At 40.2% G+C, this 22,401-nt stretch overlaps 4 protein-coding genes across 7 annotated transcripts in view; 2 read left to right on the top strand and 2 right to left on the bottom strand.

The window, feature by feature from the left end:
• The window catches only part of cabp7b (calcium binding protein 7b), a 15,339-nt gene extending 11,913 nt beyond the window's left edge, over window positions 1-3,426 (top strand). The window contains exons 2-5 of the mRNA XM_008325857.3: window positions 1,523-1,666; window positions 1,755-1,867; window positions 2,487-2,634; window positions 3,183-3,426. Coding sequence (XP_008324079.1) covers window positions 1,523-1,666; window positions 1,755-1,867; window positions 2,487-2,634; window positions 3,183-3,310 — 533 coding nt within the window. The 3' untranslated portion in view covers window positions 3,311-3,426. The remainder of the gene's footprint in view (window positions 1-1,522; window positions 1,667-1,754; window positions 1,868-2,486; window positions 2,635-3,182) is intronic.
• Window positions 3,427-9,454: 6,028 nt separating this feature from the next.
• On the bottom strand, window positions 9,455-13,186 carry zmat5 (zinc finger, matrin-type 5). Of its 3 annotated transcripts, none has more exons than XM_008325859.3 (7): window positions 13,033-13,186; window positions 11,697-11,867; window positions 11,192-11,254; window positions 11,014-11,094; window positions 10,695-10,803; window positions 10,433-10,607; window positions 9,455-9,855 (listed from the first exon to the last, which is right to left on the bottom strand). In XM_008325859.3, the coding sequence occupies exons 2-6, from the start codon at window positions 11,821-11,823 to the stop codon at window positions 10,460-10,462; spliced, it is 528 nt and encodes a 175-aa protein (XP_008324081.1). In that variant the 5' UTR covers window positions 11,824-11,867; window positions 13,033-13,186; the 3' UTR covers window positions 9,455-9,855; window positions 10,433-10,459. The 3 variants fall into 3 exon arrangements, with proteins under 3 accessions (XP_008324081.1, XP_016894557.1, XP_024918377.1); XM_017039068.2 differs by adding an exon at window positions 12,342-12,417 and having other exon boundaries at window positions 9,455-10,607; window positions 13,033-13,166; XM_025062609.1 differs by having other exon boundaries at window positions 9,455-10,607.
• A 15-nt stretch (window positions 13,187-13,201) lies between these two features.
• Window positions 13,202-14,002, top strand: uqcr10 (ubiquinol-cytochrome c reductase, complex III subunit X). Its single transcript, XM_008325858.3, has 2 exons — window positions 13,202-13,376; window positions 13,638-14,002. The coding sequence occupies exons 1-2, from the start codon at window positions 13,236-13,238 to the stop codon at window positions 13,683-13,685; spliced, it is 189 nt and encodes a 62-aa protein (XP_008324080.1). The 5' UTR covers window positions 13,202-13,235; the 3' UTR covers window positions 13,686-14,002.
• Window positions 14,003-14,959: 957 nt separating this feature from the next.
• On the bottom strand, window positions 14,960-20,124 carry gal3st1b (galactose-3-O-sulfotransferase 1b). Of its 2 annotated transcripts, XM_017038294.2 has the most exons (3): window positions 19,227-20,124; window positions 17,562-17,704; window positions 14,960-17,145 (listed from the first exon to the last, which is right to left on the bottom strand). In XM_017038294.2, exons 2-3 carry the CDS (start codon window positions 17,681-17,683, stop codon window positions 15,954-15,956), a joined length of 1,314 nt encoding a protein of 437 aa, XP_016893783.1. In that variant the 5' UTR covers window positions 17,684-17,704; window positions 19,227-20,124; the 3' UTR covers window positions 14,960-15,953. The 2 variants fall into 2 exon arrangements, with proteins under 2 accessions (XP_016893783.1, XP_008324084.1); XM_008325862.3 differs by lacking the exon at window positions 19,227-20,124 and having other exon boundaries at window positions 17,562-17,795.
• Between the last annotated feature and the right edge of the window lie 2,277 nt (window positions 20,125-22,401).

The raw sequence follows: 22,401 nt of genomic DNA, 5'->3' as shown, positions 1-22,401 counted from the left end.
GTGTGTGAAGGGCCTGGTGCCACAACATTTGTGCCGTGTGTGAACTGGTGCTGGAACATTAACAGCGTGCAGTTCTGTCCAGTCGCCCGTGAATCTTCGTTAAATCTGTTCCATCGACCGCGGGGTGAAGCATTTGGATTTTAAACCAAATATACTGCGGCAGATCATCTGTCACAGAATGGATTCTCTCTCCGTGGTGCTGAAAATCATAGAATTGCTTCAGACTCTGTCCGTGGTGCTGAAACATTGATGAACAGCCACCCATTGTTCACTGGTGCTACAGAACTCCGCCGTGTCTCCACTCACCCTCTCTCTTTTCTGAGTCGGCCAATGATGAAACTGATCTTTTTTATATTATTATGGCATTAATCATTAATATTCTGAGTGTAAAATTTTTATCCCCTGCAGTTGACTGAAAACGTTGACGACAATGCAATAAATCTCAACTAAGCAGAGGCAGAAATAGCGCGACGGTTGGCAGACGCTGCACCTGTTGACTGTGATTCACGACGACAGTCGTTTCCCAGGCTGTTTATTACATGTCGGCTGTTAACGAGCTGCCACACAGAGTCCGCTGCGGGATTCACCTGAGTGTTTACGACCGCGCTAAAAGACGGGATTTAACCAGGGATGTACGATATTTACTTTTTGTCGATATCCAATATGCAGATCATTGTTTATCTGCCCAAACCACTGACAACAACATCCTCCATACAATCCCCTGATTATTAAAACAGATGAATAAAATGAGCTGCAATGCTGCCATCTAGTGGCTTTTACTTTCACATACAGCCGATTTTCCCCAAATCTAATTTTAGGCCACACATAATTTGGCGAAACCCAGGCATCTATATCAGTTTTTTTCTCCGATAATGAAAACCCGATTACGATTCTAACAGATATTTAGGGATGTGCGATAATATCGATATTAGCATGTTATTTAATAGCCGGACGACTTGTTAACGGTTTTTCCTCCGATAATGAAAACCCGATAATGCAATGCCTGGGTTTCGTGTAATGATGTGTTTTGGGGATAAACAGCTGTATATGAAAGTGAAAGCCATAAATATTACCAGGCCTATATCGGTATCGGTTGAAAATCTCAGTGGTTTGTACAGATAAATAAATAAATATTACCAGGCCTATATCGGTATCGGTTGAATTGGAATCGGAAATTAAGTGTTTGGATGATATCGGCATCCCTACAGATATTACATAATTAAGCAAATATCGGCCAATATTATCGGACATCCCTGAAAAAATGTCACGAGGAAGAACAAGTTTGACTCAGTTTGATTGAACAACAATTCTGAGATCAAATCAGTAAAAATGCAGGGATTTTCCAATTGAGTTTAATAAAGAACCGTCAGTCTGTGGAACTCTCTCTTCATTAGGACCCAGAACCGATTTAAAAACCTTGGAAAACAACAGCGCTGACTGCTGGAGTGTGAAAGTGCTCCTTTTTTCCCCCCTCTCTTTCCAGCCGTTCTTTTCAATTATTGTCACTCTTCTCCTCCGACAGAGATACGTGAGGCTTTCAAAGTGTTCGACCGCGATGGGAACGGCTTTATCTCCAAGCAGGAGTTAGGAACGGCCATGCGTTCGCTGGGCTACATGCCCAACGAGGTGGAGCTGGAGGTCATCATCCAAAGACTGGACATGGACGGTGCGTTCATCTGACCCTCACAGGACTCCGTGCTCCGCACACAGAACCAGCGTATGAGCCACGTCTGTCTCTGTGTTTTCTCTATCAGGCGACGGCCAGGTCGGCTTCGAGGAGTTCGTCGCGTTGCTCGGGCCCAAACTCTCCAGCACTGGGATGCCGGACAAGTTCCACGGAGCGGATTTTGATTCCGTGTTTTGGAAGGTAACCTGCAGTGTGTGCAGAAGGAAAAAAAATAAAAATACCAAAACGGAGAGACAACAAGGTGCAGTACATTTTGCATTTGGGAGGACGGGGCGGGGGGGGCGCTACTGCTGCAACCATGGCCGTATTTTTAAATGCTGTAAAATATCGTAGTACTCTGTTAGTAAACTGTTTGACCAAAAATATCATTTTAAGAATTAAATTGAAAATTTTAAAAGCAAAATCTAATTTTTTATTCACACTATTGACTAACAGTGTGGGCCGGAGATGTGGTGTCCATGGGCCACAGGTGGCCCTCGGCCTCTATTTTGAGACCCCTTTTACAATTCAAACTGACAAAAGAATTCTCTTAATTCCAGAAAAAAAAAAAAACATTTAGCAACTGTTATAAACTTAACATCTTGGCTAAAATGCAGCCCCAAACCATTACAGAGCCAGATGGGGTTTTTGTTGTACGTTGTCGTCAGTGTTTGTCAGACGTTTAAATATAAAGTCTTTGTTCTCCGTCCACTCAAACCGTCAGTTGCGTCATGAAATAATTAATTTCATTCAGTTACTGCCGACCTGAGGGACGCTGGGACAAAAGCTAAAAATGCTAATGAGATCTGTTGTTTCCCAGTGCGACATGCAGAAGCTGACGGTGGACGAACTGAAGAGGCTTCTCTACGACACGTTCAGAGACCACCTCACCATGAAAGACATCGAGAACATCATCATCACTGAGGAGAGCCACCTGAACAGTACAGAGGCCCATGTGGCCATTGACAGTACGTACGCCCCCTGGGGGTGGATGGGTGTTTAGCAATTATAATAATAATAATAATAATAATAATAATAATAATAATAATAATAATAATAATAATAATAATAATAATAATAATAATAATAATAATAATAATAAATCTATCTAACTAAAAAACGTATTAAAAAACGATAAACAAGACCACTTCACAAAAGCAAGAAGGGTAAAAAATACCACAGACAGACTGAGGGGGCAGTGTAGTTGAAAGTCATTCTGAATATTGCGAATATCTGGAGGAAGAGACGAGCAGAGGGTGGGTGACGCAAAGGTGGGAAAATGGTTTACTAGGGCTGGGTATCACGATACCATATCACAGTCTTTTGCGATAATGATAATATCACGATATAAGGATTCTGCTATAATTGATATATTGCGATGCATTTCATCAACGATACATGAGAATATCTGTGTCATCGGTACCACAGGTTGTTGACCTCTGACCTGAGCCCAAAAAAAAAATCTCTCTAAATTCTAAAACTTTTCTCTCGATTTTTTTTTTTCTTTCCTCCACAGCGAGTCCGACACAACAGGAAAAACACACATGTGTGCGCAAAAGCCTGATTTGTGCCTTCGCCATTGCGTTCATCATCAGCGTGATGCTCATCGCAGCCAACCAGATGCTCCGCAGAGGGATGAAGTAGGTCGTCCGCCGATCCCGACCCAGACACGCGGGGGAGCCGGAGAAAAAAACCAAATGTGAATCCAAATCCTGCCCATGTTGAATGTTTTATTCTCTACAACACACACACACACACACACACACTGTGGGCGTGGCTCCGCAGATCCTGATTAGACAGAAATACAAACGCCTGGAGAGAGAAGCCTGAGAAAAATAGCTCAAATTTCCGTAGGATTCCTGGATCGTTAGTCGAAGGAAAAGCGTTACGCAGACGACTCCAGTATTTCAGTGTACAAAACATACAGTAGTGATCGCTGTGATCGATGTTTAAAATGTTAACGCTTGATGTTTGTCAAATAGAAACAGGGGTCCCCAACCCCTGGTCCGGGGACCTGTGCCGGTCCGTGAGTCATTTGGTACCGGGCTACAGTGAATAAACGTACTTCAGTTCTACTAATTGACTTCATCGCGAAATAATCCCGTCATGTCCCTGTACTGTTTTCATTCAAAGATAATCTGTCAATGTTTCACAACAACAGGTCAAAGGTCATTCAGACTCTTGTACTAACAGAAGAAAGTCTAAAAAAAGTTTTATTTTGAAAATATAATGATCTTTCAACGATGGTCGACCGGTTCTTGGTACAAAAACCGGGTTGGGGACCACAGGTTTAAAACACTGCAGTTTAGAATGCACCTAGTAATAATGTCTAGTACTGACGGGGTTAGTACTGCACAAATCAATACACGGAGTATAACGTGCCACATTCAAATACATGTTGTTCTAAGGAGGGTCAATATAACAAATACTACTGGATGAGGTTTTTTAATGTGAAGAGTACTGCAGTAATCGAAGTGAAGGCGTCAGGTGTAGTGATGTGATGACAACACAGGAAGCGAGAGAGCCTCGAACCCACGACACGTGTGGAACTCCGGCAGCTGTGTACCAGATCAGAGTCCAGGTGTCGTCACTGAGTTCTAAAACATTCATCGGTCTTTGGATTTATTTTTTTTACGGCGGAGCAGCTGGGGGTTCGGGTTTATGTCTCACAGCTGTTTTCCCAGGTGAGATATGAACTGCTGCGAGCCGAAGAAAAAAAAAGGAAGATAAATTCCATCGAAGTAGACGCTTGGAAATCAAATTGAAATCCTTCCGGCGTGTGCATGGCTGTGCATGCACTGACCCTCCTACTGCAGCGATGAACTAGGTTAGGACCAGGACTAGGACTAGGACTAGATGTGACGTCATCAGGTACAACAGAAAATTAAAGACACACAAACACCACGAGCAAAAGAGTTGGTTCAGACGTTACCGACGACTGTAGCTTCACCGGAATGATTATTTACCCGACGACGAACAGAGAACGATTTTTATTGGTTTTAAATTAATTCTGTTGCTCAGTGATTGAGTCGAGTCAATTGTTTATGGGGAAAAAAAGAGGAAAGTCAATATAATCAATCAATCAATTTGGAATTATTTTTATATAATAAAAGTAGAGGATAATGTGTTCATGTATTTATATATACACATATATGTGTGTATGCTCTTGTATATGGACGCATACAAATATATGTATATACATATATATGATAGTCAAACCCGTTTTATTATACTAATATCAAATAAAAATGAAATATATTGATATATAAATATACGTATATATATTTATATATATGTATGTATGCATGCATGCATATATACAAATATTTATGTTAATACATGTGTATATACATATACATAAATGTATATGTAATATAATGACCAGGGATAATGACTGAAATTGACGATTTCTATAAAGATATATTAATATATATATACTGTATATAAACATATATGTATGCATGCATGCATACATATATATAAATATATATACGTATATTTATATATCAATATATTTCATTTTTATTTGATATTAGTATAATAAAACGGGTTTGACTATCATATATATGTATATACATATATACATTATACAACAATACGTTTATATATACATACATATATGTGAATATACTGTATGTATATAATAGTCAAACACATTATCCTCCACTTTTATTATATTTATATAATTCCAAATGTATTATATTTACCTTCCTCTGTTTTTTTTACCCTATCAGGGGTAAATAAAGGCTGGTGCGTGTTGTCTCCCAGTGGAGAGGAGAAAAAAAAAAGAATATTTTTAACATGAAAAAATCTCCAGGAGCTCGAGAATAAAAAAAGACAATGAGGAAGACGACAGAGGGGGGAGAAAAAAACTGACTGGAGACAACAGGAAGGGGAGGAGGAGGAGGAGGGGGAGGGGAGGGGCAGATCCCTGTCCTAAAATAAACGTCAGGACTCAGTGACAAACCAACAAACTCTTCCTGAACTTTTATTTTGAAGGTGAACCAACTTCTCTGTTCACGGGGTTTGTAGCTGTGTGTAACTGTGCAACCAGACCAATCAGCTGTGACCACACTGCACTGTGTTACCGCTACTACACCATTACTGCACCTGTACTCCACCGCTACTACACCTGTACTCCACCGCTACTACACCTGTACTCCAACGCTACTGCACATTTACTCCACCGCTACTGCACCTGTACTCCACCGCTACTACACCTGTACTCCACCGCTACTGCACCTGTACTCCACCACTACTCCACCGCTACTTTACGGCTACTCCACTACTGCTCCACCACGCCACCACCTGGTATTCGTTGGTTATTCCTACAGCAGCTCAGTAGTGAGGAGTTCACACACCTGCATGGACACGATGTGAAAATGTGTGTTTGCGTGTGTGTGTTTGCGTGTGTGTGTGTGCACGTGCGTGTGTGAAGTCAAATTTCCGAGTGATGTATTTAATAATTATGCAATTTGTAAAGTGGTCATGGCAAAAATAATCTCAGTATTTGACATGTAAATGTCGACTTTTGTGGATGTGCAAACGAAATACTAAATACTCGGTACTGCAATATGCTGTGAAGAATAATTTAACATATCATCAGAATGTGGTTTTATGGCTTTTTTTACATGGAACACCAAAACAACACGCTGTATCGTTTAAAGTGTAACACGGTTATATTTTCATACTTGGAAAAGAGACGCATTAAACCAGTGCTGTTGTGATGTAACATACATTTTGTACAAAGAGATAATCAATACTAAATATATATCTAAATATATAAAAAAAAATCAGGTTTATTCTGATTACTTAGGAGTATTATTTCCAGTTTAACTGGAGATTTTTACCACCTTCATGTACTTACGTGCTGTTTGTTGAACTGATGTCAATTGTTTTTGTCGACTCTCGACTGAAGTTTTACTAAATGTCATATATTTTTCTCTCTCTTTCGATCTGATTGTTAATCAAAGCTGGACGGCGAGAGGAAAATTACGAGACGGAGGCAATAAGTTCAAAGTCGCTGCTAGTATATCATGAATTTACATTGTGTGAATACTTCGTAGTACCATATGGGTTTGTGCAAGTATAAAGTATATATTTAATGTGTACAATCTCGTCTTTAGACATATGACGAATACTGTGTTGTGTCTGAACTGTGTTGCGGTGTTTTGCGGAGTGGAACTTTGTCTCTACTGTTGCTGTGCGTTTGATTTAAGTGTTGACATGTTCTATTTTGGTGCCTTTGTTAGAGCAGTGATTCTTAACTTGGTCAGTAGTTGGCGCTAATTGACTTCTTGGAGATTCTTCCAGATGTTACAGAGAAAAATAAAACACTCAAAAATTTGAAATCTATGAAATTTCCAGAAAGACATCTTAAAAACTAGGGATGTCCAATAATATCGGCCGACTTATATTAGCGGTCCGATATTAGCATAATTATGTAATATCTGTAAAAAACGTTATTGGTTTTTCTTCTAATAATGAAAACCCGATCACGCAATGCCAGGGTTTCGCCAAATGACGTGTGCCCTAATAATCAATCCTAGTTCTTCTGATGATCATGATCCTATTTAGATGAAAACTGGAGATAAAGCACAGTCCTTACTGTGGTGCGTATGGTAACCATTCCCATGACTCCCAAACTAGGCCCAGCTCCTGCATGTATGGGTTCGAACCGACAACCACAGTGGACGTCACGGCCTGCAGTTGTACCTGGAACTTTTGTGTGCATGTAAAAAATCTGAATGTGTGAATTTGAAAAAAAAAAAAAAAAAATTGTAAAGTTCTCACTAGTCAAGTCTGTGCATGTTTGCAGCTGTGGGGATAATTTTCGTGTCTGTAATAAAAGAAATCTGTAGAAAAAAATAATTTTTTGTCAGTGAGTTTTTATACAGTGTGTTCAGCTCAGAACTGCTGCTGCCGTTGCCTGGTTGCCTGGTTGCCTGGTTGCCTAGTTGCCTGATCGCTGCTCCAGTCTTGGTCACAGCTGGACCTTTGTTCAAGTCTAATTTTCCATCTTGGTTCCATTTATTTTTGATTTTATTTAAATTTAAAGAAAAGCTTCTTTTTTTATCCTTTTTTATAGTTTGCTGCCGTTGTCGTTTTTAATAGGTTGTTCGTCCGTGTACTGAGTATTACTGTGTTCATCGCCCCCTCCCCCCCTCTGAAGGCTGAGTGAACCTTAACAAAGACAGAAACATTCAAGTGAACAACGTCAGGAGCAGCACTCAACAAATCAATGATTTTTATAATAGGACTAAACCAGAACGACGTGAGTGGAGAGAAAAAAAAATCTATTTACTGGAGAACATCTGCAGGGAAAGTAAAAGATGTTTTTCTCTATTTTAGGAATATGTTTTTTTTAATATTTTATGGGGGCCAAACCGCTTAAATCAAAGCATCAAAGAGCACAAACGGGTGAATAAACTGACGACCGATTGTCTGTGATCAACAGCAGGGAGGAAAAAAATTTTTTTTAAATGTTTGAGTCGGATGGAAGAGATCGCAGAGAAAATCTCTCAGCTTTGATACTTTTAGATTGAGAGATATAAGAGGAGAATTCCCATGAAACGTACCAGCAATGTCTTTATTCTTTCATTCAGTCATGGAATTTTCTCTTCATTTCTGGGAAGTCAGTCATATGTTTTTAGGAACTGTGGGGTTAAAGAGGTTGTATCACTGAAGAGAAAAATTTTGTTTGGAAAATAAGCAGCAAAGAAGAAGATGAAGAAGAAGCGTTTGTTCGTCCAGTTCTGTACTTTAACACTTTAAATTGAGTTTTCACCGAAGACTTCAGACTCTAGATTGCATTTCACCGTACAACCTTCACTGGAGGTACTGTATGTACTCAGTCGTACTATACCGTCCTCTACAAAAGAAAACACACTGTGAAGGAACATTTCATTTCAAATGTTTAAATCTAACGATATATTCTGCCCTTGGAGCGTTCAGAAAACTACGTTTAAGATTTTTTTTTCCCCTACATTTTCTGACTCACAGAGTGTTTCTGTGAGTCAAAAGGTTCTTTGACAATAAAAAAATCAATCATCTACATATTCCTCCATTTATGTCTAAAATCTTTGTAAAGTTTCCATCAGAGAATTCCTTCTTTGTACTCTTTCTAAAGTTTCCATCGGAGAATTCCTTCTTTGTAGAATTCTTACTCATCAAGTCACAGCCTGTAAAAAAATTACATAACTACAATATTTCAGAGGTTTCCTTTAGGGGTCGCTAGTTGCCACTTTTATATGTAAATTACTGCAACTTGGAGTATCGGCCGATGCCGATATCAATCCGATACCTTCTTTTTTTACTCCATAATGCCACAGGTTTCCGTTGCTGAGGCGATACCGTCGCTGTTTAGGGCACGACGCGCAAAGTTGAGTATTTGGGCTAAGGTATCGTATCGAAAAGGACTAAAGTTGATTTACGGTGTTCGATCCTCTAATTTAGAACATCGGACCGATACTGATCCTGAGAACCAGATTGATCCGTTGCTCATTTCCTTTGTTTGATGTTTTCTCAAAATTTAATTTTTCATTTTCATTTTGATGTGTTCTCAAAATTTAATTTTTCATTTTCATACAAAACCCGACAGCGCGACAGCTGACCGTGAGAAAAAGATACGTTTTGTTGAAGTTGCCCTGCTGTCAGACCAGACCTGCTGGTATTTACTAGTACAATTCCACACAAATATTAGGCAGATAAAGATCGGGAACCGCGTGTTTGATTTGTTCACAGCTGCATTGTTTGACGGAAGTGAAGTGAAAAACACTAATGCGTCGGTTTAATTCCTAATCTTTTATTCAAAAAAATGGGTCATTTCAGCTCTGGTTTGATTTTCCCATCAGTGTAAACAGACACGGAGACTTTTGATGAGGGTTGAACCGACAACCCAGCAGCAGCAGCTTTTATTGTGCAAAAACATTTCATAAACAATGAAAAACAACATTTGACATAAAGTTTTATGGTCGTCAAAAGTATGAGATCTATTTTCTCTGCAGACTCTTCCAGGCGGCTGAGATAAACTGGAGGGAATTAAATCAACGATTAACCTGGTATTGCAGTACTTCAGTATAAACTGCAGTTCTTCGGCTCAGCCGTGCTGCATTCTGGATGGAAGAACTTGACATGAAATGAGTCCCAGGACAGGAATCTGTGTGAAAAGCTGCTGATCGGTGGAGAAACTGAAGAAACACAGACGCCGTTAAAACGTCAGACATAACAGAGAATTATGAGCCGCGTTAAAAACTGCTCCTGTTTTATAGAAAACAGACAAATTAAAAATACAAATCCCCATATAGACCACATCACTTCAGCCAGTGTCTCCCAAAAAATTCTAATTCTGAAAACATCCCATGGTGCACTACCAAACAAAAGTGTGAAACATAATGATCTTCCAGTTTCAGATGACGATTCACGATTAATTTTTAAAGTGTGAAACTGTGACCTGTTTGGTTGAACACAACACTGAAATACTGGCAGGAATTGAGTAAAGTCACACATGAAGAGCTGAAGGTCTCTTTTTTTACTTTGTAATAGTAATCTGCTGCCACCTAGTGGGACTGTATTTAACAGTTTCACCTGTCACTGTCCGACAGAAGAGTGAAGAATAAATATAACAAATCTAACATCTGCAGTAAATAAATTATAGTTTTCAGTCAATAGGGGGAGTCATTGGGCAGGGGTCACTTCTTAAGCTAACCTTTTTTTTCTTGACATAAAGATAAAGATACGCGGCAGTACATCTCTAGAATTCCTCACCGTCATTTATCAGAAATCAAAAACCTCTCAGCCCCAGGTGGTCTCCACTCTCAGTTTCCAGCGGCCCAGAGGAGGAGGCATCAGTGAGGGCGGGAGATCGGGAACGGACAGAAGCTGCGGAGGTACGTCGTCGTCTGTCGGCTCTTCTTCACTCATGTCTTTGTCTTTGAGTTCTCTGTAAATGAACACCGTTTGATTCTCCATCAAAGAAGAAAAACCACAAAGAGTTGGAGGACGAGTCAAACAAATACGGAACACCTACCCTTCACTACTGAGGGCGCTTCGCCTCTTCTCTCTTCTGGAGAGCCAGTCCTCGATACTTCGTCCTCTTAGCTGTCTTTCCTGAGACTCCTCAATACTCTGTCTTTCACCTAAGAATGGAGTATTTGTGGAAAATACTCCGTAAAGTATCAGCCGTTTTGGACAGGAAATGATGTATTGTTGCATCTGCTGCAGACATTTAACAGGTGTCACAGTCAGACTGGGCTCCCTGGACGATGTAGTGCCTCTAGTGTCTGTACGACCCAGAGGCCACTGTGCCTCCGAACTGTCATAAAGAGATGGCCTTGGGTGGAGCTTACCTTGCACATGTCTCTGTAGGTTAAACATCTCCTGTTCAGACATGTGAGAAAACCTGCAGTTTGGACCAAAGTCACATATTCCTACAGAAAAGAAAACAAGGTCCAGAAATGAGTACAGTTTGGGTCATTTTTTTTTCTTTTTTTAAATTGATGTAAATTTGATCAAGTGCACAGTTACCCCTTTGGAGAAACCTTCTGCATGGTTTCTTGGTTTGTTCATCATGAAGGACGGCTGCAGCGTCTGTTCATCGTCCAATGAAAAAAAACATATATATATACAGTATATAGAATTAAATTTTAAATAGTAATCTGAACTTAATAATTAATAATTGAGAAAACATTTCTATTTATTACAGGGGGGGAAATATTTGTACATTTTAAAATCTATAAAAATGACAGAATGAATGATATTGAATAAAATATATCAAGAAAAATATGCTGAAGTATAACTACAATTTCAATTAAAAAGTTTTGAGTCGTGTTTTCTATTCATCTCGGGGGTGCACATTATTCACACATTAGTCAGAAGTTTCTTTCAAAACGTTGTTGTCCTCAGCAACAGCAGAATCATTCTCTATGCAGTGCATACCATTATACGTAAATAACATGTTACTTTTGCCAGCTCTAAATTATATTCATAGTGTCGCTGGTTGAAGAGACAGACAATAACAACAGTCTCTCACCTCTGAAATTGTCAAACCAGGCCTTTTTAGCTCTGTGATGCTGAACACCATTCAGGTGTTTTTTCCTGTTGTGCATGTTGTCCTGAAAGGACCTGTCGCAGTAGTCGCAGTAGTACCTCTTCCCCATGGTGCAGTTTGTGTGTTCAAATCTCAATGTCACCTTTTAATCCTCTAAGAAGACAATAAAAACACTGGCGTCAGAATTTACTGAAAGTGACGTTGCGTTAGCAAACACACAAAGAGAAGTACCACCTCACGATGACGGCACTTTGTCATTGACGTAAACACATTAGCTGAAGAGGCGACATCATTCACACACGGCCGAGCAGCGAGTCCGATTCTATACTAGAATCATTCATTTGACTTTTTTTTATCACATATATTTATCATATTTTTTAAAGAAGTTTTTGTTTAATATAAATTCTGTTAAACTACTACAACGTTAACAGAGCAAAAAATGTTTTTTTTATCTTGAATGAACAACCAAAGCATTTTAATAATAAAACAATTGAAAATAAATAAACACAAAATAGAAATCATCATAAAAAGAGCAAAATTTAATTTTTAGTTTTACGGACTAGAAGGGCCCCCCCGGCCGCGACTTTGAAAACCCTAGTATCACATGATGGACTTAATGGCCAATACCATTGACATCTGGTGATGGGCCAGACGTGGGGGTTTTACGGACTAGAAGGGCCCCCCGGCCACGACTTTGAAAACTCTGGTATCACATGATGGACTTAATGGCCAATAAAAGTATGACGTAAACAAGCAAAATTTATAATAGGATGAAAAAAATGAATGTAAAAAAGAAGTTGACAAACAATATGTTGTGGTTTTTTAATTAAAAAATGGAGATCACCTTGGCAACTGAGCCCAACAGGTTTGAGAGTTTGGACAAAGTTGGATTTGAACATCTGACCTTTGCGTGACAGACGAGAATCAAACCACTGATCACCATATCACGCTCTTACAAACTTCCTTTGTACATTCATTATTTTACAGTATTATTACCAACCTAAAAATAAAGGTTAAAGAGAATTTTGCCCTAAGACACGAAAGTTCTAACTATGGAACATCAACAACTAACGGTATTCTCGTGCTGCCACCTCGTGGCAACAAAACCGAGACGCTTTCTTATTTTGAGCTTTTATAGGACCTCCATTCGAACTCCGGTGAATCACACGTTTAATACACGTTTACAAAATAACGTCTGTTGCGTTGCGTGAAACCAGTTTTCTATATATTTTAAAGACCGCGCGCCTCTAGCGATTGTTCATGAACTAGCATCAATTATCATCAATTATACACTTAATTCAAATAAAATAGTTCAAACCATTGAAGTGCGGCTGTCCTTAGTTCACACTTTCTTTCCAGATCGGGCAGCGACTGCTAAGAAAGAACTCAACAATTCGTTTGTAGCACATTTTTCTTTACTACATTTCCTGCATCGTTAGCCGACACCGGAAATGTTCGAGCTGAGCTTCTGAGGCGGAAGTACATTGTATTCCCCGGTCTTGCGCAGTCACATCCACCGTCATGGCGCTGGTTCGTTCCTTCTACAATGTTTTCTTCAGGCGAACGTCTACTTTCGCCATATCCGTCATGGTTGGAGCGGTACTCTTTGAACGGATATTTGACCAAGGTGGAGACGCCTTATATGAATATATGAACCGCGGGGTAAGTCGTTTGCTGCTGTGAAGTTTGTTCATTTTTGTCCTGACCTTGCTATCAAAGGGCGAAGTGGCGTTACCCTGGCTAAGCTAAGCTAACTTAGCCGCTTAGCGGTTGTGTCCTGAAATGTCTGAAAACTGAACTTAAACTGAAAATTACTTACTTGAAATAATTCTGCAAGCGCAAGATGTAATTGTACCTATTTTTTTTTTATTTAGAAACTGTGGAAACAAGTGTAATTGTACCTAATATACTTTTTTTATTTAGAAACTGTGGAAACAAATCAAACACAAATACGAAACCGAAGAGGAATAATGTAGGACGCTGCCAAAGGGTCACCTAAGGCTGAACGTGCAACACGTCTGTCAACCATCCAACACCCATTCTTCTTCTGATACTCCACACTATAAAACTATGGTCAACATGGACACTGTGCTCCAAATCCATCTCCCGGCAGTTTCGGTTATCTGTGGACGGACCGGTTCGAGCTGAGTACTGTCCCGACCACCGTGAAGATGGAGCAGTGGTTCCTGTCACCCCCCACCAAACCTTCTGTCCTTTTGTTGTTTATATGTAATACTCTCCTTGATTTGGATTGTACATGGATAAAGTAAATATGTATTACACTGTCACTGCTCTCAAGGTGTCTTATTTAATTTATATAATTGTGTGTCATTATTACCCAGATGGTATTAACAAGTAAATTAAAACCTAGAGAACACATGATGGAGTTTTGGGGCTTTCTCAGATCAACACAGCCTTTTCCTTGTGGAATTTGAACAGGCAACCTTTCTGATTCCGAGCTCTATTTTACTCTATTTTAACCCTTTAACTCTTGTGCACGTGTGAGCTCTACGGAGATTTAGCAGTGTTTAAACATAAATATTAAATCAGATTTAATAGAAAAAATGTGTATGTTTTTTAACATATGAACATGTAACTGAATGGTGACACTATTTTTTTTTCTTGTGAACAACAATGCCTATATAACTGGTTGTTTATTATTTTATACTTACAGTTGAATCAAGTATGGAATAATATTTTTTTTAATAGAAATGAAAAGGTAGATTTCAAAGCAACAAACATTAACACCACAACCATTTGCCCCGGTACAGGTTAGCTTAGCTGTGTAAGATGTTAAATATTTTCTTTCTTTTTTTTTTAAGTATTCACTGACCTGTTTTGGGGAGGGCTTTTTATTACAGTACACAAACAGTTCTGCCTGAACACTTTTCATGTCAAAGTGTCTGATCATACGTTACAGGCACAGAAGGAAAAACACAAATGTTGCAGTTGATTTAAGATTCATTATGAAAATCTCAGTGTAATACAGCATTTTATTGATTTTAATTTGTTTTGTTTTTTTTACCAAAAAATAAATAAAACCATTGAAAAAACAAACACAAGTAAACTAGATGGTACTGCAATTTTAAAGTCACCTTTACATTTTTACATTTTTTTAACAATACATTTTATAATCAATTAAAATCAACCAAGTTCCAATATCTATATTTTTTTCCGTTCATAAGGAAAAAACAACACAGTGAAAATCCAAACAATCACAAAATCAAAATATATATTTTTTTTTCAGTTCAGAAGGAAAAAAACAACACTGAAAATCCAAACAATCACAAAATCAAAACGCATGCAAGAAGAAAAAGAGAAGGCGTTGTAAAGTAAACAACAGAGGCCCCGGGTTAGGGTTTATGTCACTTATGAAAAATGTCTTTCCTCATCAACAATCATGGTGCCATGACACCGTGTCAACGATGTTGTGTGATACTTTAACACACATGTACAGTAGGATTCAGCTAACATCTGCTACAGTGTAAAATAATTCACATATCAATTCAGTCCTGCTCCTGCCAAACAACACAGTACATGTATTTAGTCAGTGTCTGTACTGCCTTCGACTGAATCAGTTCAAATACGCTGTAAAAAAAAAAGTCATGTATATAATGTTAGTGATACAGAGAAAAGTCAAAAAGTTCGAAGACAAACACTTCTTAATGGTTAAAAAAAAATCACCCGAACTGGAATGAAAGTCAGCCAGGCGAACACAGAGCTACAAAGCGTTTTTATATACTGATAGCAACACGTGCAATTACAGTCATCCGCCTCCAGGTGGCAGTCTTACTCAGATTAAATCGTTACACGTCCGTCCAAGGAGGTATTATCACATTTACTGCTGTATATACAAATACGGACGGATTAACAGTCTTCATACTTATCACTGCAAACATTAGCTTTGTGATCATGATCGGCGCGCGCGCGTGCGTGTGAATTCAAGTCAAATGCAAAAACTAATTCTGTTTTAAAAAAATGAATTTAAATGCTTAAAAACAATAACAAATATTAGATCAATTATAAAAATAAATGTCAAGTTATACTCTGTACATCATCACAGACACTGCAAAAAAAAACTATCAAAATAAAATAATCGTCTCATTTTATATACATTTTTACGATTTTCTTTTTTCCGTTTTTCCACGAAGAAACGTCTTCTTTTCAACTCCATATTTCGTCACATTTGTATCTGCACAAAAAAAAGCTCACAGGTCAGAGGATTAAAGTCACGATCACTTACAGAAACACTTTGATCACAGGGACGGCCTTGGTGATGATCGTATCTTTCAACCAGCCCCACAGTCGGCTCACCCACAGACTCACACCCAGGTCCGACAAGTACTGGATTTCAGGTGTGAGCATTTTCTCACACACGGTCCTGAATTCGGGATCCACGTTTTCCTTTAAGTTGTACCCCAGGATGGATAGTTCCCCGACGGGCTGCCAGGGCTTGAAATGTCTGTCCCGAATGTGCGGGGCTTCCACTGCACCTCCTCCGTCGATGCAGATCTCTTCCATTTCTGCATTTCTCCTCCTCAGCTCCTCCACCTCACGTTTCATCCTCTCTCTCCCGTACCGCTCCACCTTGGCCCACAGGGTGGCGTTAAAGAACTGGTAGAGTCTCCAGTCGGCGCCGTTCCACTCCAAAGCCTTGGCCCTCAGCTCGGGCGACAGTTCAGACACGGACGAACTCTTCCGAGCATTGAGTTTAAAGTATAAAATGTCCTCCATGCTCCAGCAGAGTTTGTCCTTCAGCAGAATAAGAGACTCTTCGAAGTGTTCCGCTATGAGGACCAGGTCAAAATATCTGTCTAATTCACGGATGTTCTCCGTGATCCGCGGATCGTCGGCCTCCATGTTGTTGTCGAAGCCAAAGTCAAACGAGAGCAGGTTCTTCATGTAGAAGGAGTTGTACCCATCTGGACTGTAGTAGCTCCGAGGATGGTCGAGAAACTCCTGGAGTTTGTTCTCTCCTCTGATGCTCCAGGTGCTAGGAACCACATTGCGGAAGTAATGGAAGGACGACTCGAAGAGAGCCGCCGGGTCACGCAGGATGGTGATGTACATGGCGGTGGGAGGCAGGAGCTTGGAGACCTCCTGGTGGTTGAAGCGCATGTGGTTACAAACCACGTTGAAACAGTCTCCGGGCTGGTAGTCCTTCACCTGGGAGCAGTGGAACGGCGACGGGTAGAAGAAGTCGTTGCGTCCGTCGGGGAAGGCGAATTTCAGATGATGTTTTTCCCCGAATCTGAACAGGATGTTGAGTATGGTGCTGCTGGCAGTTTTGTGGGTCTTCATGAACACGACGTTGAACGAAGGGGAGCAGTCTCCTGACCCGGGTTCGGGGAGGTGAGGAGGTCTGGTCTGATTCTTCTCCAGAGTTCTGGCCAGTCTGAGGGGACACGTGTCTTCAGGAGCGGCCCTGGGGCTGAGGAACATGGGTGAAGAAGAAGGTCATGAGTGACATCGGTGGTTCAACACGGTTCTGTTGTTGGGCTTCAGGGCATGAGTATAACAAACAAATGCTACAGTTTGTTTTGATTTTAGTTTTAGGAAGTGTCTTTCATCTTCTTCCAGACTTTTTTACCATCTGGAAGCGTCTTTCATCTTCTTCCAGACTTTTTTAAACCTCAAACAAACGTCAAAATAAAAGTATTAGACTCTAAACACACTGATGCCCAAGCTGTTCCTACAGCGCCACCCTTTGTAAAGAGGCGTATCACCATCAACACAGTCTGAGCTTTTGAAGTTGTTGTTTTAAAATGTAATTAAATGACATACAATCTAAATATACTGTAGAAATACATTTCTATAGGTTTGGTTTTATGTTCTTTGGCGGTCTACCTGATGGGGGCCGACGTTGGACTGGTGAAGCAGTAGAGAACCAGCATGATGTTGGTCAGGAGGATCCACAGAACCAGACCTCGGATCAGGGCCGTGCACTTGTATCCTTTGATGCCCAACATTTCCGGAGCCGAGTTGACGACCTGGAAAATGAAGACGAGGAGAGTGACTGGAACCAGGTGTTGATCAAACGGAGGAGCTCAAGTTTGGTCTTCGGTCAAGTTGTGGACGATGGCGTAACGACGACACTGACGGAAACTGCTGATTGTTTTTTAAAACACGGGAGATAAAACGACGGCACTGACGGAAACTGCTGATTGTTTTTTTTTCTTCTGTGAAATAAAACATCTTTTTTTTCTTCTGTGAAATAAAACACACGTCCCCTATGTTTACACTGTAAACGTGTTGACGGTTCTAACGTTTCTCAAAACAGACCTGAGAAGAATTTCAGTAAACGTAAAACAGCTGAGTCGTCACTTTAGGGAGGGGTCAAATTTACCCAAACATCAAAGGTCAAATAGAAAACATTTCATATTTTTTAGGCAAATACATAAAAGGACGTGTTCATAAACCAATGTTTTGCTTAGACATAGTGAAGCTAAAGGTTAGTAACTGCCTGCAGCTGGTTATGAAATGTGAAAATAGTCAACTCTAATTTAAAAAAGTGCAAGAAATGTTCAAGAAAAGTCATACATGTTTTTACCAAGACGAACCAAGGCATACATTTAGTTAAAATTTAGCTAAAAAAATTCAAACTAATGCAACAGAAATATAGAAAAAAATAAGAATAAAACTCGCCTAAAGTTAGCCTGGACACAGACGAAAAATATCCCTAATATTGCAATAGTGGATCTAATGGACAGAACTGTATTGGAAACAATGGAAATTACATTACAAAGGGCAAAACTTCCGAATTTAAATGCATATAAAACAGTCATGTTACCAAAAAAGGTTTAATTTACCAAAAGTTAAACATTTATAAAAATGCGCTCAAAATATTCATCATAGTTAAAAGTGAATTTTCTTCCCTGGTTTTGGCTTATAATAAAAAAAATCAAGAATTCAAAAATTAATTTAGCTCCAACTCCAGCTTAAGCTAAAAAAAAAAATTCAAACGTTGACAGAAATTTAGCAAAAAAATACTCATGAATAAAGCTAGCCTAAAGTTAGCCTGAACTGCAATAGTCACAATGGAAAATACACAAAAAAGGTACAAATAAAATGGATATAAAATAGTCATGTTACCACAGAAGATTCGACCTCAAAATGTTGATCATCGTTAAAAGTGAATTTTCTTCCCTGGTGTTGATTATATTCAAATATATTATGACTGGATCAAAGTACTTACAGGTTACAGCAGGTCAATAAGCAAATGATCAATGTTGCCTAATCAAATGATGTGGTGACAGGATGTGTGTGTGTGTGTGTGTGCGTGTGTTTCAACAGCCGTGTCGTCCTGCCCTGATCTGACAGAGATAACAATTAAACACCTCCCACACTTCAAATTAAACTTCATGATAACAATTAAAAAAATAATAATAATAATAACTCCACCTAGTCATGACATAGAAAACAGTCGATCGAAAGAAGACGCCACAGAACCACAGGTTGAGCACAGTCTGAGATTAAAAAGAAAATCACAAAAAAATATATATATTTTTTTACCTGCAGCTGACGGCACTGACAGTCGGGGAGAGGTTCAGTTTTTCATGGAAAGATAGTTTTGTGTTGCCAACACGCTGGAGGCTGCTAATGCTGCGAAGTCAGGGGGCCGTCCCATTGGCCGTGCAGGTGTGGTCTCCTCCCAGAGGGTGGAGCTGTCTGAACAGAGACTCCTGTATGACACAACACTACAAGAACCAGCTCAGCAGAGCAACTTCAAGATGATAAATAATCCTTTACGTATTAGTACATCTGAGTAGTATGTGAGGCATTCGTACTGGTCCTTTAAGTGTAGGGCGCCGTATGTTGATCAACCGCCGTCGCATCTGGTCTTTTTCCTAGAGGTGTGTTGTGACCTATAGTAAAAAAAAAAAAAGAAAAGAAAAATTTCCAAAAATGTTAAAAACTCTGATAGTCTGAGTGGCCTTTGACAAACGTGAGATCGGATGTTCTAAGAACGCCGACCGGGTCAGATTCAACGGTTCCCAGAACTCGTCCGTCCTGTTCTGTCACTCGTATACAGTCGGCTGTTTTGGCCTCGGAGCGTTTCTCACATGTTTCAGATGTAAATCTTGACGACATACCGCAGCTGCATCGTACCTCGCGGGGTCTCCACCTCACTGTTAGCTGTCGTGTTTCTGGCTTCATTTTAATTCTGCTTATTATGGGATAGATTTTCAAACCTCGTTCTCAGAGGTTTGTAAACTTCAAGAACATAATCTCTTTTGTCGGTAACTGGCTTGGTAGTCAAGGAAGTGGACGGTTTCAGGTTCGAGTCCACCGGCTGCCAAATTACCACTGAGGTGCTCTGAGCGTGGCGCCGTCCCCACACACTGCCCCCTGCTGACTGTGGCGATGGCTTACGCAGAGGTCACGTTTCGTTGTGTGTGCGGTGGTGTGTTGTGTCACAACAACAAGGAGTTCACTTTCACTCACTTTCACCTTTGTTCCCAAAGCGAGGGGTGGGGGGGGGGAGCGGGGGGGGGCACCTCCTGAGGGGCACAGGAGTTGTGAACCAGAACTTTAAACACGCTTCAGATGACTTTAAAGTTCACAGCCCAGCTCTGTCGTGCCGTCAGTAGAAAAAGGAACCGATTTTATCAGTAAACATTTGAACGACAATGTTCTTTAGGAGAAAGTAGATAATCGTCAAACAGGAACGTCTCTGTCCAAAGAGGTCACAGGGTCAGGAGGCGTCAACCGATTGGTCCAGCTGTCACTCACTCACTCACACTGACTGCTTTAGCCTTCATTTTCCTCTAAACAATTCTAAGCCTTTGAACATAGAGTGAATTGTGACACAGAACATTGTAACCCATCACCAAAGTGACCAGAGGGGGGCAGTGTGTGTGTAGGGACGGTGTCGTAATCAGAGCACCTCAGTGGTACCTTGGCAGGTGGTGGACTCGGACTTGAACCCCCAAGGTCACAACTGCCCTTAGACAAGATGCGATGGCCGGGAATCGAACCCTCTATACCGCCATCGATCTGGAACCCAACAGACTGTTTCCTGGTTTTATCTCAGGGACTGGAACATTTACTCTGTGACTAATCCTCTCCCGACACACCCCACCATGAGTGTTATAATCCAGGCGGTGGTGGATAATGTGGGGAGTGTGGCGCCATCCACCAGGCAGGAGGTGGAGCTACAGGAGACACAGCTGGAGGAGGTGCTGGGATTCACAACTAAGACTGACCAGGGTGGAGGGACAGAGATCCGGACGGAGATGCAGAGCTGTTGGACACGATGGTTTGGTTTCACAGAGATCGTAGATCGTTAATAACGACCGTTGATAATCATGGCGTCTTCAATTTTAATCATTAAATATTTGTTCACAGGTTTTTATTTCAGTTCAAATATCTCGTCGTTTATGTGTCAGCTGTGCAGGTGGAACACCTGAGTTAAAGTTTACTCCTGTATTTACATCAACCTCTGATTGGTCCTCGGTGAAGGACTTAATGTGCAGGTGGACGCACCACGCCCCGCATTTTTATTGGGTGAGAAAAACCTCCATTCATTCAGACTTGATGCCAAACCCAAACAAAGAACTGAACTGGTCTCAGTGATGACCTTTGGACTCCATCCAATTACTATGAAGGATCTACGGTCAGATAGAGAGAGCTGATTGGCCGTGGAGGGAACTCTAGGGCGAACACGTCATTTGACTCCATTTTATTGTTAATCAATACTCGTGTGTATAAATAGTAGAAAATACAAATATCAGACATCGTGAAACCGTTCAACCAACGTAGTTCAGAGTCGCAGCGACTCCAACCTGACGTTAATGTGTCAGTGTCATTAGAAGAGAAACAGACCAAACCACAAGATGAAAAAAAAACAAAAAAAATAAAACAGTTTTACAACCATGAGGTTCAATTCAGGTTAAAAACTTAACTAAAAAATTCATGTCTGTGAAACTTTTCTCACCAGTAGGAAGGCTGAACACTGCTGACTGAAACTAGTTCTCAAACTGGTTACTGCCTGTTGATGATGATGATGAGCATTACTGGTTAATGATGATTAATTACAGTCTGGCTCCACCACAGTCATGTGACATTAAAGATAAAAGTAAAAAAAAAAACAGCAAAAAAACATTTCTATCTTGTGAAACATCTCAGATAAAACAGCAGCGTTTCGACACCAGTGCAGAATTCCGGCCTCCGAGTCACGCACGACCGCGGGGGGCGAGAGCGGAGACAGAAACCGACGAGGTTTCGATAAAATCAGAGCAAAACTCTCATCTACGGTGATAAACGGTGGCGCCACACCGCCGTCACGTGTGTCACGAAGCAGGGGGGGGGGGTTCTGAGAATAATGGTTTTGGGAATTTCCAGCTGGCAGGGTTGAGGAACAGGAAGTGTTCCGAAGAGTCTGGTACAGTCCCTGGGACCGTGAACACGTCTTTGAAACCAAACAAACGTTACAGTCGAAGACATCAGTGCGGTAAACTACCGTTTGAAATTAAGTCACAGTCGTGTGACAGGAGTGTGCAGTAGTACAGTAATACAAGCATACACTCATACACAACCCGCACATATATTCACACATATATATTTATATATGTGAATATATATTTATATATTTACACACATATGTGTATGTAAATATGTTTATATATTATACATAAAAATACATATATGTATATACATACATATATAAATATATATGTATATATAT

The sequence above is a fragment of the Cynoglossus semilaevis genome, chromosome 14 (genome assembly GCF_000523025.1).
Source record: "Cynoglossus semilaevis isolate Cse_v1.0 chromosome 14, Cse_v1.0, whole genome shotgun sequence".
NCBI lineage: Eukaryota > Metazoa > Chordata > Actinopteri > Pleuronectiformes > Cynoglossidae > Cynoglossus > Cynoglossus semilaevis.
Note: the sequence above shows the minus strand (reverse complement) of the source record. Positions and strands in the feature narration are given on the sequence as shown.